At 42.2% G+C, this 12036-nt stretch overlaps 2 protein-coding genes across 3 annotated transcripts in view; one reads left to right on the forward strand and one right to left on the reverse strand.

Annotated features, from left to right (window-relative positions):
* Positions 1–3940: 3940 nt before the first annotated feature.
* The window catches only part of LOC115271206 (tetratricopeptide repeat protein 39A-like), an 11212-nt gene continuing 3116 nt past the window's right edge, over positions 3941–12036 (forward strand). The window contains exons 1-3 of the mRNA XM_029911575.1: positions 3941–4168; positions 6541–6655; positions 10011–10127. Of these exons, the coding sequence (XP_029767435.1) occupies positions 4060–4168; positions 6541–6655; positions 10011–10127 (341 nt within the window). The 5' untranslated portion in view covers positions 3941–4059. The remainder of the gene's footprint in view (positions 4169–6540; positions 6656–10010; positions 10128–12036) is intronic.
* LOC113406492 (RING finger protein 11) overlaps positions 8101–12036 on the reverse strand; it is a 60254-nt gene continuing 56318 nt past the window's right edge. The window contains exons 5-7 of one of the 2 annotated variants that reach the window (XR_003369787.2): positions 10926–10975; positions 9878–9949; positions 8101–8312 (exon numbers count right to left, since the gene is read on the reverse strand). The gene's annotated coding sequence lies outside the window, so the exon portion shown is untranslated. The remainder of the gene's footprint in view (positions 8313–9877; positions 9950–10925; positions 10976–12036) is intronic. The other variant, XR_003369786.2, reaches the window with a different exon arrangement.

The following is a 12036-nucleotide window of genomic DNA, read 5'->3' on the forward strand; positions in this document are numbered from 1 at the left end:
GGTAGGTCGTTATTTCTTTTATTGCAGTTACATTAATGAACATGAGCTTTTTGGTGACAATGTGGAAGGTAGTGTTTTGTAATGAGAGTTAAACATGATGGTGCCTACTAGGTAATAACTGTAACCAGGGCAAATTCCTTGGTTTAAGGGACTACATAGCCCCCCTCGTGAGCAGATCTGGCCCAACACATTGGAAATGGAAGGGGGTGTTGTCTCTCTGACACTGACTATCTCCCTCCTCCTCATTTATCCGAGCCCCATGACAGCAGCACCTCAGTTGGGTTCTTTGGTCAGCAGCTGATGGAACCAGGGCATTGGCCCTGTCACAGCTCCTGTTGAAGTCAAGTGGCCAGGAGGTAGAGTCGGGGGCAGCACAACTGCACAGAGGGGCAGCCATCCATGTATGATCGCTTCTGTCTAAACCAATGTCAGGCTTGCCTTTGCCATGGATCTCTGGGGCTGAGAGGCCTTGCTGCTGCCTATTCTGCAGCCACCAAAACTTCTCCCACCAGAGGCAATAATGTCCTGGAGCACTGCAAGCTGAACCTTGCCAAAGTGTCTGTTCTTTTGACCCCTTCCTGGAGGTCACTATGCAGAACAGGGAAATCAGACCCATATCCTGGGGGCTGCAGTAAACTCTGATGGTAAAGACTAAGGTGTCTATAAGAGATTGTAGAGCTCATGAGAAACACCTTCACGTGAGTTCTGTGGGCAGCAGCCAATCACAGAACCAGGGTTTGCATACTGAACATTTGTTGAAAATGTGAATTAAATTATAAACAGGATGAAATGAGAAATTGAGGGGCATTTTTGTGGGCATGTGGCCGCATGAGTTTCGAGGGCAACAGCCAATCACAGAACCAGCCTTTGCATATGCATGATTGTTGAAAACTCCATTCAAGCATAAATTCCATGTCCTATGGTAATTGCTGTCCCCTGCTGTGATGGCCACTACAGCAACACTCAGGAAGTAACGAATTATTATACTGTACCTTCCCTTGGCATTCACTATAACATCTTCCAGCACCCTGCACTTTTGACCGTGTATTACTCAGGAGTTCTTATGTGATTAATCACTAATTAGGTCTCTTTAATAGGGAAGCTTCTTTTTTGTTGCACACACACAAATATTCATAGAATGGAAATAAAAACTGGTACAAACACAGCAAACTAAAAACAATAAAAGATACCATAACATGAGCTCTTCTGTACTCTCTTTTGAAAGTACTGGGTCTTATGCACATATCTCAGTTGGAAAACTGACTCTCCTCTTAAGCGTTTTGTAATATTACTTGAGTTTACAAGGAAAAGCAACAGAGGTTTCCCTCCTTAACAGTACCATCATGTTGGCTTTGAAATCAATGCTGCTGTGAATACAATTTACTGTACAGATGATGTTGACAGCATTTGCTATTCAATGTAGGTTACCTATATTTACATGAAAGCTGCCTATCTCAGTATGTTCGGACCAGATGATCACGGACCCTTTGGGGATAATGAAGTGGAACTGTTTAGGTAAGATTTAGAAAGTCCCAACTAGGACACTATTCCATTCCTTACCTTTTCAAATGACTTGCAACAATGAATGTAAATCAGGTGTTGGGAGTAGAGAGGAAAAGTTACTGATTCTGTAGGGTTAATAAGATGCAGATTTGTGTGAATATATCATCCGAATTTGCTTAGGCGTTTCAGACTGCTATCTGACTGCAGGGCCCACACAAATAAGTGTGTGTGTGTGTGTGTGTGTGTGTGTGTGAGTGAAAATAAAATACAGTGTCAGATGCTCAAAATAATTCCCCATTAACTATACTAACATTTTTGGAAAGTTTTCAGCTGCCCTTGAGTATATTTCAACTTCCCATTGGCCCAGAAATGCTTTGAATTAATATCACTTTCTATTTTATCATTGCTACAAGTGGCTGCTGCTATTGCATGCAACATTTTCTCTGTTTTTTTCTATTGTTCCCGGTAGTTACAGTTGGCATGAGTTTTCTGAAAGCCTTGTACAGATTTCACTACAAGATGTGTGTCCTGATAAAAGGCTGTTGGAGGCAGCCTCAATACAACTGTGAGCCTGGAGCTTGGCATCTGGTAGCACTCTGAAAGGCTCAGGAGGGCGAGCCAGGGGGTGTGCTTGCACATTATTGGAACTGTAACTTGAATCTGGTTCTGATGTTTATGCTCAAAAAATGCCTGACTGCTGCTTCAGTTTAATCAACTAGTTACAGTAAAATCCTCTTATAAAATGTAGTTTTATTTTTAAAATAGCTTTATTCTAAGAGATGATCCGTACCACTTACTGTATAAAAAGCTTTATGTAGTCGTCATGGACCCACTCACTGCTAGGGGCGTCGCCTCCTGGCTGTTCTGGGGATTAGCTCCTTCCAGGTGCTACAACCTCCTTTGTTGGTCGCTCTCACTGAGACCCCTATTGCTCCAGCTTCCTCTTTGTGACTTGGCCCTCCAGCCAGCTCGCTACGGTCCTCCCCTTCCCGGGCACTGAAGTGTTTTGGGGCAAACATTCCCAGGAAGTCCGTTTTCTTCTGGTTTGTGAAACTTCCCCAACGGCTGGTAGGGGAACCCAGGCTTACATTCTATTCTGGGTTCCAGCTCAGGGACCCTCTGATCTGCAGCCAAAGTCTGCACTATCCTATACCTTGCTGCTTTTCCCCTGAGCTTTTCCTACCTTTCTGTCTCTCCCCGTCCCCACTGCCTCAGGTTTGCCAGCCTAAACTCCCTCCTCCCAGGGAATAACTGTAGGCTACACTCCATAGTCCCAAACACACGTCCCTTCACCCAGGGGGTGACTGAGGACTACTTCCCTGCAGCTGCTTTCTACTCTCAGCTCCTGGGCTTTATACAGGCCACTCCTGTTCCCCTCCAGCTGACTCTCATCTAATTAATCCCCACCCCCTGGGTGGTCCTCCAGGTGCAACAGAATTAGCCCACTTAGCCACCGTAACCCCTTCAGGCCTTGTGTGGGATGGACACCCCCTCACAGGTCCATAAAAACATAAATTAGTTACTGCAGATTTCCTCTTACCCAGATTGCAGTTTGTGCATTGAAACTACTCAGGGCATCTGTATTTTCTCATAGTTCATTACAAGAAAGATTTCACAGGATGTGGTATTCCTCAGGCGATGGCTTTGTTTGGTCTTTACATGTCAACACCTCTCAATGAATCAGTCTTTTTGATTTTTTTTGTTTTAGTTTGAGTGGGTTTTTCCAGATATTCAGAGGGGCAAAAATGACTTTAGCTGCTTTTAATCTTCCAGGACTGTGCCTAGTTTGAAACTGAAAATTGCAGGGAAGTCACTGCCTACAGAGAAGTTTGCCATTCGGAAATCTCGGCGATACCTTCCCTCAAACCCGGTTCCTTTGCCTGTGCCTGCGTTGGTAGGCTGGAAAGATGTCTTATTCCCCCTATATTTTTCAGTAATTCACAATATGGAGACAAAAATTAGATACTTAGACTCTTCTTCTAAAAGTCCCAGATGTGATGGTGATTGCAGTGATAGGCACTTCTTATTCGCATTTAGAATAGAGCTTAGGCTCATGTCCTGTAGGCCAGTGAACTGCCCCAATGGAAAAGCCATACAGAATGAATAGGGATGAAACCAATAGGACTGGCTGTATAGAATTTATTCCAAAAACCTTATATCGTTTAGTTGACAGTGATATACTGAGCCATCCAGTCCTCCAATCTGTGTCTCAGCTTCAGAGCTGCCTCCTATATTACAGAGAGAGGGTTGGTGTTCTACTCAAGTGATCTGTATTGGCAAAGGGAAGAAGTGGACTAGATGACTTAATAGGACTTCAGAGTAGTAGCCGTGTCAGTTTGTATCAGCAAAAACAATGAGGACTCCTCGTTGTTTTTGCTAATAAGACTTAGACTTCCAGCACTATTTGCTTTTAGCAATAAGTTACAGTGAGGCCATATCAGCAGTATCCGCACCTAGGAAGGAATTCGTAACTTCTGCCCTTTGCTTAAATAATTAGCTACCTACATCTCTCCATTGCCACATTAATGAAATGTGTTCTCTGGCCACCCCTAGGAAATGATGTATATCTGGAATGGCTATGCTGTGATTGGAAAATGTCCTGATTTAACAGAAGGCATGTTGCAGACATTAACTGAGGCAGAAGCAGCTCTGGAAAGAAGCCCAGGTAAGCACTGATCTGATTTAAGCAGGTGCTTTACAGTAGTATATATACTTGAAGATATTCTGGTCATCTGTGAATAAAAGTTTTCCAGCTAGTAAAACAAGTTAATACAGTCACAAGAGTGAGCTGGATTATGTCACCATGTGTTGTTAATACAGATAGGAATAACATTCCTCAATTAATGCATTAACTTGTAATATGGCATAAGAGACTTGTCACTTACAGGATGCATCTTAGGAACCGTCCACAAATATGTATTGAAAGACCATTTCTTTTACAAAATACATATTTAAATCTAAGGGTCAAATTTATCATTTGCATTGACTTCAATTACACTATGGGTGACAGGCCACAAACTGCACATGCTTCGCTATATGCAGGTGCTGTATTATTTCAGTTCTAAAGAACACAGTGGAGGAGACAAGCGTCAAGCTGATTTATAGAAAGCACCATCACCTACTAACCAACAAGCTGGAGGGTTGACGGATATCTGTGAGTTAACTATTTGCTGTAAAACACTTACACTTAAATGGACTGTGCAAAAAAACTGGAGCATAAAAAGGGAATGGTACAAAATTAGGTCAGACTCTTATACCATGCCTGGTTTCAGTGTGTTAACTAGACAGTCATGGCAGAGTAGAATTGCTGTTTTTTCTCTCCATCTTTTATTTTTGGTCTCCCCAGTCCAGCAGGGGTTACCCAGTCTGCACAGCTGCCCTTCTGCAATTCCCCCTATACTACAAACCTTTCATTCTCATCTATACTCGTCACCTTTCTGTGAAAGGTTCAGACCTTACCATGACAGTCAAATCAACACCCTGAAATCCTTTCTAGAACCTTAGTCTTCCCTGCATATACACTGCACATTACCACAACTATTCTCCAGCCAGCAGACAAGTTAAATTCTCTGAAGAACGCTGTTAATGTTGTTCTTGCTTGTCCAGCAGATGTCATTCAGCTACTTAGTAATACTCATCATTAGTATCTCCCTAAGCCCAGAGACCTGAGAGGCATCTTCCTAGCCCATTTGGTCAGGGAATGACATTGTCATCAGCTGGTGGCTTGTGTCCTTCAGTGAACATCTAGAAAAACTAGTAATTCAGCTTGAAACATTGAAAACTGAACTTTTAAGTCAGTCTGAGGCATATGAGTTGCTTGAAGTATCAGGCAAGTTTGTCCCCTTTTTAACTCTGAAAAAGGTGGTGGTGGGGGGAACCTTTTAGCTGAAGGGAAGGGAGTTTGGTGTAATTGTCAGAAAAGGGACTTTTGCTGCCTCAGTCACCCATTCTGCTACTGTGTCATGGGTCAGCATGTGCCAGTTTGCAAACCATGCAAACTTCCTTGCAGAGTTTGTTGAGGCTCATCGATGACTGTAAAGTGCCTTGAGGATACGGTCTGAAAAGTGCTGTATATTTTAAATGAGAAGTATATACTAAAAGCAGTTTTTTTTTCTCTAATGCCTTTAGGTGTTACAATTAGCAGTAATGTTTTACAAAAGTGTGATTTTTCAAGTTGACAATGTCTATTTAAATAGCAATATACAGAAGGAGATCAAGTTAGACTGAAATCCTTGGGGCACGGATCTAACACTATAAAGACCTAATCCAGCAAACATGTATGTGACTGATGGTATATGCTGTAAGAAGTCCGTTGAAGTTAATGGAAGTGTTCATGGGAATAAAATTCTCACGTGCATAAGTATTTCCAGGATTGGGCCCTCAATGACTAGTTTATACAACGTGCATATCAGTGGCAGGATACATTATACGTTTTAAAAAGTGCATACATGTAAATGTGTTCACAGACTAGATGGCCAGTGGGGATTGCTGATATACATTTGACTTATCTTACTGGAAGAAAAAAAACCCTTGCAGGCTCTAACCCACTTAACTGTGCACATAACTAGTCTGGAACAATGTGATCCCATCACTTTTATCTTCTCTTCCTTTCCCCATGGGAAGCAACTTTGCTTTTTAAACAGCTACTTGTACATCTTCTCTTAAGTGGAGTCCCTATCAGGTCATGTATGCAGACCCTAGTGCCTGCACTGAAAGAACAGATCGTGTACACGCCATGAATGTCCGTGAGGATGCAAAGGTTCTAGTGCATCTCTGATTGCAGATCAGGGCCTTAGACCATAAACTCCAAAGGGCAGCAGTTATCTCACAAGAAGTGTAGAGAATCCAGCCAGTCTGAATGGGGCACTAGTGCCATACAAATAAAAAAAAAAATGCTCTGAAAATCTCAACTGTTGCAAAGAGGTTTTGAAAATGTGCCTGCTAAGTATTTTTGGAACAGCAATGTTTAATTTTTTTTTTAAGGCACCAAGTTATTTCAAAATGCAAAACTGATAAAACGGTTACTTTATCTTGCAGCTACAGAATTACTAGCAGATGACCAATGTTTGATAAAGCTGTTAAAGGGTTTATGTCTGAAGCACTTGGGCAAGATTTCTGAGGCAGAAGATCATTTCATTTACATCCATTTAAAGTAAGTTTTTTCCATATTTAACACACACAAGAACTCAAGAAATGCTGAGTGTAAGTAGCACTGTCAAGCAGTCAAGTCTTTTAAGTCAAGTCCAAGCCTCTCTAAAATAGCTGTGTAACAGTGGTACCATTTTGCTCAGCAAATCTACAATCCATGTGTATACAGATATCTGCTGACTTTAGGGACCAAAGTGCTTTTCTACTTCTGCTAGCCCTGCAGAGTCAACACAACTAACAGAGTGTGAGCTGAATTCTGTTATTTCTTGTGCACCATCAACAGAATTGTTCACTGAATTCACATAAGAAACCTATTGAAGGTGATGAGGATTCACAGGTGTTGCACAGGGCATACTTTTTGGTCTGCACAGTCTTTGTGGATGATGTATGAAAAGATGGATGCACTGCTACCGACTAGGGACTGAATGGCTAGGCGGCAGTTCTGCAGAAAAGGACCTAGGGGTTACAGTGGACGAGAAGCTGGATATGAGTTAACAGTGTGCCCTTGTTGCTAAGAAGGCTAACGGCATTTTGGGCTGTATAAGTAGGGGCATTGCCAGCAGATCGAGGGATGTGATCATTCCCCTCTATTTGACATTGGTGAGGCCTCATCTGGAGTACTGTGTCCAGTTTTGGGCCCCACACTACAAGAAGGATGTGGAAAAATTGGAAAGAGTCCAGCGGAGGGCAACAAAAATGATTAGGGGGCTGGAGCACATGACTTACGAGGAGAGGCTGAGGGAACTGGGATTGTTTAGCCTGCAGAAGAGAAGAATGAGGGGGGATTTGATAGCTGCTTTCAGCTACCTGAAAGGGGGTTCCAAAGAGGATGGATCTAAACTGTTCTCAGTGGTAGCAGATGACAGAAAAAGGAGTAATGGTCTCAAGTAGCAGTGGGGGAGGTTTAGGTTGGATATTAGGGAAAAAAATTTCACTAGGAGGGTGGTGAAGCACTGGAATGGGTTACCTAGGGAGGTGGTGGAATCTCCTTCCTTAGAGGTTTTTAAGGTCAGGCTTGACAAAGCCCTGGCTGGGATGATTTAGTTGGGGATTAGTCCTGCTTTGAGCAGGGGGTTGGACTAGATGACCTCCTGAGGTCCCTTCCAACCCTGATATTCTATGATTCTAAGAACCCAGCTTGACTTGAAGAGCACAGGTTGAGTTTGCGAGGCTGGAAGTTAGAAAAAACTTACATGTAATTGAGCATGTTTGATATAGAACCATTGAAATGCAGTAAATGTGCTCTCCCCACTCCCCCCCCGCACGCACACACAGTCCCATTTTTATTCATTTGTCAGAGGAGAACCATATTTTAATTCAGCTGAGTAAGACCTAGGACTGGTTGGGAGTTTCTGTGAGAGGAATTTTAAAAGAGCAGTTGAGGAGGACAAGCCTTAATTGTGCCTTTCTAAAGTATCTGTGATGGTATAGTTAAGATTCTCTTAGCTCTTCTATTAGAAACCTTTATTTTGGGGTGTATGTAACTTTAGAACCAAAATGATTCCTAGGCTGGCTGTTGCTCTCTTACATCCCGATCCCGGAATTTGTTCTGTGTGCAGATTCCCACACCCTATGGAAGCTCTGCGTAGTTGGAGACAGCTGCGTCCATGGAAAAAGTTGTGGGATTGGGATCTGAATCTCAATATTCCTCAGTCAAGTCACTGTAAAATTGGGTAGAAAAACCTCATTATGAATTAGATACAGTACTAAGTGAAGCTTTCCCGGGTAATTAAATTACACCCTCCAATTGCTCTTCCGTTCCCTAAGGCCTCATTTACATTAAGGACATTAGCACTGATGTAACTATATTAATTTAGTTATATTGGTATAGATGCTTAACAAACATGCTGCACTGGCACAGCTTAACCTGGTAACATACCGAAGTGGCTATGTTGACATAATTAGAACGGTGCACATTTTCTTAACATAGACAGGACCTAAGAATTTGGCTTTACATATGCAGTGGAAGTGAGTTTTGTTTTTGTTTTCATAGGGCACTGACCCATTGTGTACCTTCTGAACAAAACAAATCCATGCCCTTTGCCCTTACAAAAATAATTAAATTCTAAACCCAAGTTTAATGGCACTTAAAGCTTAGTCTTCACCTGGGGGGGTGGAGGGGAGGGGAGGTGAAGTGAAGTGTGTTGTACTGTGTCATAGTTAACACGTGAGAAAATCCTAGCGAAGACAAGGCAGTTTGTAAGTTTTTCACATGAAGTTAACAGGTTGTATTAAACCCTATCGGGGAGCCTAACCTTTAACTCAACCTGCTAACATGTGAAAACTACAAACTGCCTTCTCTTCACTAGGATTTTACCTAGCGTTAGCTAACTTGAGTTAAGAATTCAGCTGTTTTCTTCTCAGTGAAGAGAAATCTAAAGGGAGTCAGCAGAGAGCCTGGAGCAATAGCTTGGAGAGGTGTGAACTGCTCCATTCATTTTATTAACTCAGATACCCAGTGATGATGATTTTAAATACCAACATTAACTATTTCATTCCTCATGTAAGAGGAAGGGAGAGTCACAGACTGCACAATTTAGGCCATGTCTACACTAGCGAGCTTACAGCGGCACAGCTGTACTAATGCAGCTCTGCCGCTGTAAGATCACTCCTGTAGCCGCTGTATCCCGTGGGAGAGAGCTCTTCCATTGACGTAATTAAACCACCTCCAACAAGCGGCATTAGCTACGTCGGTGGGATAGCGTCTCCTGCCAATGTAACGCTGTCCACACCAGCGCTTCTGTCGGTGTCACTTATGTGCTATGGGGGGTGTTTTTCACACTACTGAGCGACACAAGTTATACCGTCAAAAGTGCTAGTGTAGACATACTCAGAGTAAGGCTAACTTCTCACTTTGGTGCCATAAGTGGGTGACATTTAGGAGCTAGTATCACTTATTTTTCCCCCCACCCACTCATAAAGAAGTCACGCCCCAGGAACCTATCCGAGCCTGTGTGTACACTGAAGCCCAATCAAGTGGGAGCCAAACTCAAAGAATCAGTTGCCAGAACTATCCTATTTGAAATAACTGCACAATATATAGTGAATGGCATCTCATTTTGGCAATGCAAGTGGGTGGTGCATGCAGCACTGCTACTTTTTTGTTATTTCCCTCCCCTCCACTAAGAAACTTGTAAATAACATGCTGCAGAAGATGGTCATGTATTGCCATGCAAATGTATAGAGCACTTACTGAATAACCTAGAGATAGTCTAGGTTAGAGTACCTGAAGAGTAAGCATCATTGAAGAGATTGACTATTCCCTCCTAACCCCAACTGAGCTCCTATTTGTTTGTAGCTAGAATGAGAGGAAATTGCAGCATGAAAACCTTGTAACTATGTTTCTCCTTCTCTTGCAGTGAGAGGAAGATAAAGTATGACCATTATTTAATTCCAAATGCCCTGCTTGAACTTGCTCTACTATACATGGACCATGGTAGAAGAGAAGAAGGAGTAAAGTTACTGGAAAGAGCAAAGTAAGACTATCAATTGCCTGCTCAGGTCTCTATCTAGTCAATTTGATTAAGGCATTGTACTGAAAGGTAGGGGGCAAGGCAGAGATCATTGACTAATGTAGTGGATACTTTTTTTATTGTTAGTATTATGGTAGTACCAACCACGACCAGGGTCCCCATTGTGGTAGGCACTGTCCAAACACACAGTAAGAGACCATCCCATCTGAAAGATCTTACAGTTTAAACAAAGGCTGGGAGGGGGGACTTGAGGCACAGAAAGGTGAAATCACTTCCCAAAGGTCACACAGCAGGTTGGTGGCAGAGTTGGGAATAGAACCCTGATGTCTGAAATCCCAATCCAATGTATTATTTGCTGGGCCATGCTCCTCCTTAATGCACCAAACGTATTTTACTTTCAGGAAAACTCCTGCTTTAAGTATTGAATAAAAGCAGTTTAAAGATTTTAACTTGACTATCAGTATTTCCCACTAGAAATCACTCCTAAATAACAAAGTAACTGCCTCTTCAGGCTATTTAGCTTTGCATGGAGGATACATTTGGTGAAGAATCTGTGGTATGTCAGAAATGCAATTGCTAGCCAGCAATGATCTTTTCTTCTACTTCATTGAAGTGCATGTAGTAAAAATGATTTTCAGGTTGTATTTAGCTTCTTCATTTGCATTACTTTAAGTGTATCTGAAAAATAGCAGGACTGTTTCACTTTGCCATACTACTGTTTGAACATTACTAGTTTTCTATCAATTAGATTTATCAAGAACATCTTGGCTTGATAGTGTACTTGCCTCATAACAGACTTACCATTCTGTCTCTGCACCGTTCTCAGCTTTATATTGGGCCAGAATTTCTTCCTGAAAAAAATAGTATTGTACACTATAGACCATGCTGTGTAAACATTTCCTAAGTAATAACTCTCGTGGTTAGGTAGGTGTTATCCCACTTTACTGATGAGGACGAGTGGGGAAGTAGCCTGGCCAAGGTTACACGGAGCCAGGATTAAAATGTAGGAAATCCTGACTTCTCCCCCCCCAGTGCTTCTGACCCCAGACTACACAGTCTCTCAAATAACACATTTAGAACAACAAAAACTTCATTCTACACAAAGCTAGTTGAAAGTGACCACCATCAAAACACTTAGCACCCCCCAAAAGGACCTCACCCACTTCCTTTGAAAAGCTGTGCACTTAAAAATAGTCTGGAAATGAAGAGTTAAGGAATCCAGACAGTTCCTCACTCAGTCTAATGCTTCCTCACTTACTGCAGTGCTCTGCCACTTCAGGCTCCATGCTCTCCCAACACACACCTCTAGGCTTGAGTCAGCAGCTAGAGCAGCACAGCCTGGAATCAGTAGCAGCTTAGTTTATATTTAGAAAAGTTTACAAATTATTTAAGACATTGTTCTCTGTGTAGGCAACGGGGAGAACAAGTTTAAAGAGAAATATTGCATCCTGCCACTTTTTGAAGCACAGAGCATTGTTCTGCTTTGGTCTAATGTATGAAGAGTTAGTTCTGGGGCTTTCTTCAGCCGGGTCAAGCAAACAAAAAACAATAAGCAAAGGATAGCTTGCTTCAGCCAGGAGTGAGAAATAAATAGCTCTTAACTTACTCTTTGGTGAGCAGCATATTCCTGCAAGGTGCTCAGTTTCCATGCTGCTTTGCTCAGACATGGGCACTTACAATGGGAAGCTTGCTTCTCCCTTTACTTTGGATCAGATATGGCTGCTCCATAATACTTGAGTAAATCCCCCAGCTGCTGATCACCTGCTATCTAAAATTACTCCAAAGATTTCTAAAATAACTCCAAAAAGAACAGGAGTACTTGTGGCACCTTAGAGACTAACACATTTATTTGAGCATAAGCTTTCGTGGGCTACAGCCCACTTCTTCGGATGCATAGAATGGAACATATACA

This window comes from Terrapene carolina, unplaced genomic scaffold, assembly GCF_002925995.2.
Source record: "Terrapene carolina triunguis isolate 2854851 unplaced genomic scaffold, T_m_triunguis-2.0 Scaffold102, whole genome shotgun sequence".
Classification (NCBI taxonomy): domain Eukaryota; kingdom Metazoa; phylum Chordata; order Testudines; family Emydidae; genus Terrapene; species Terrapene triunguis.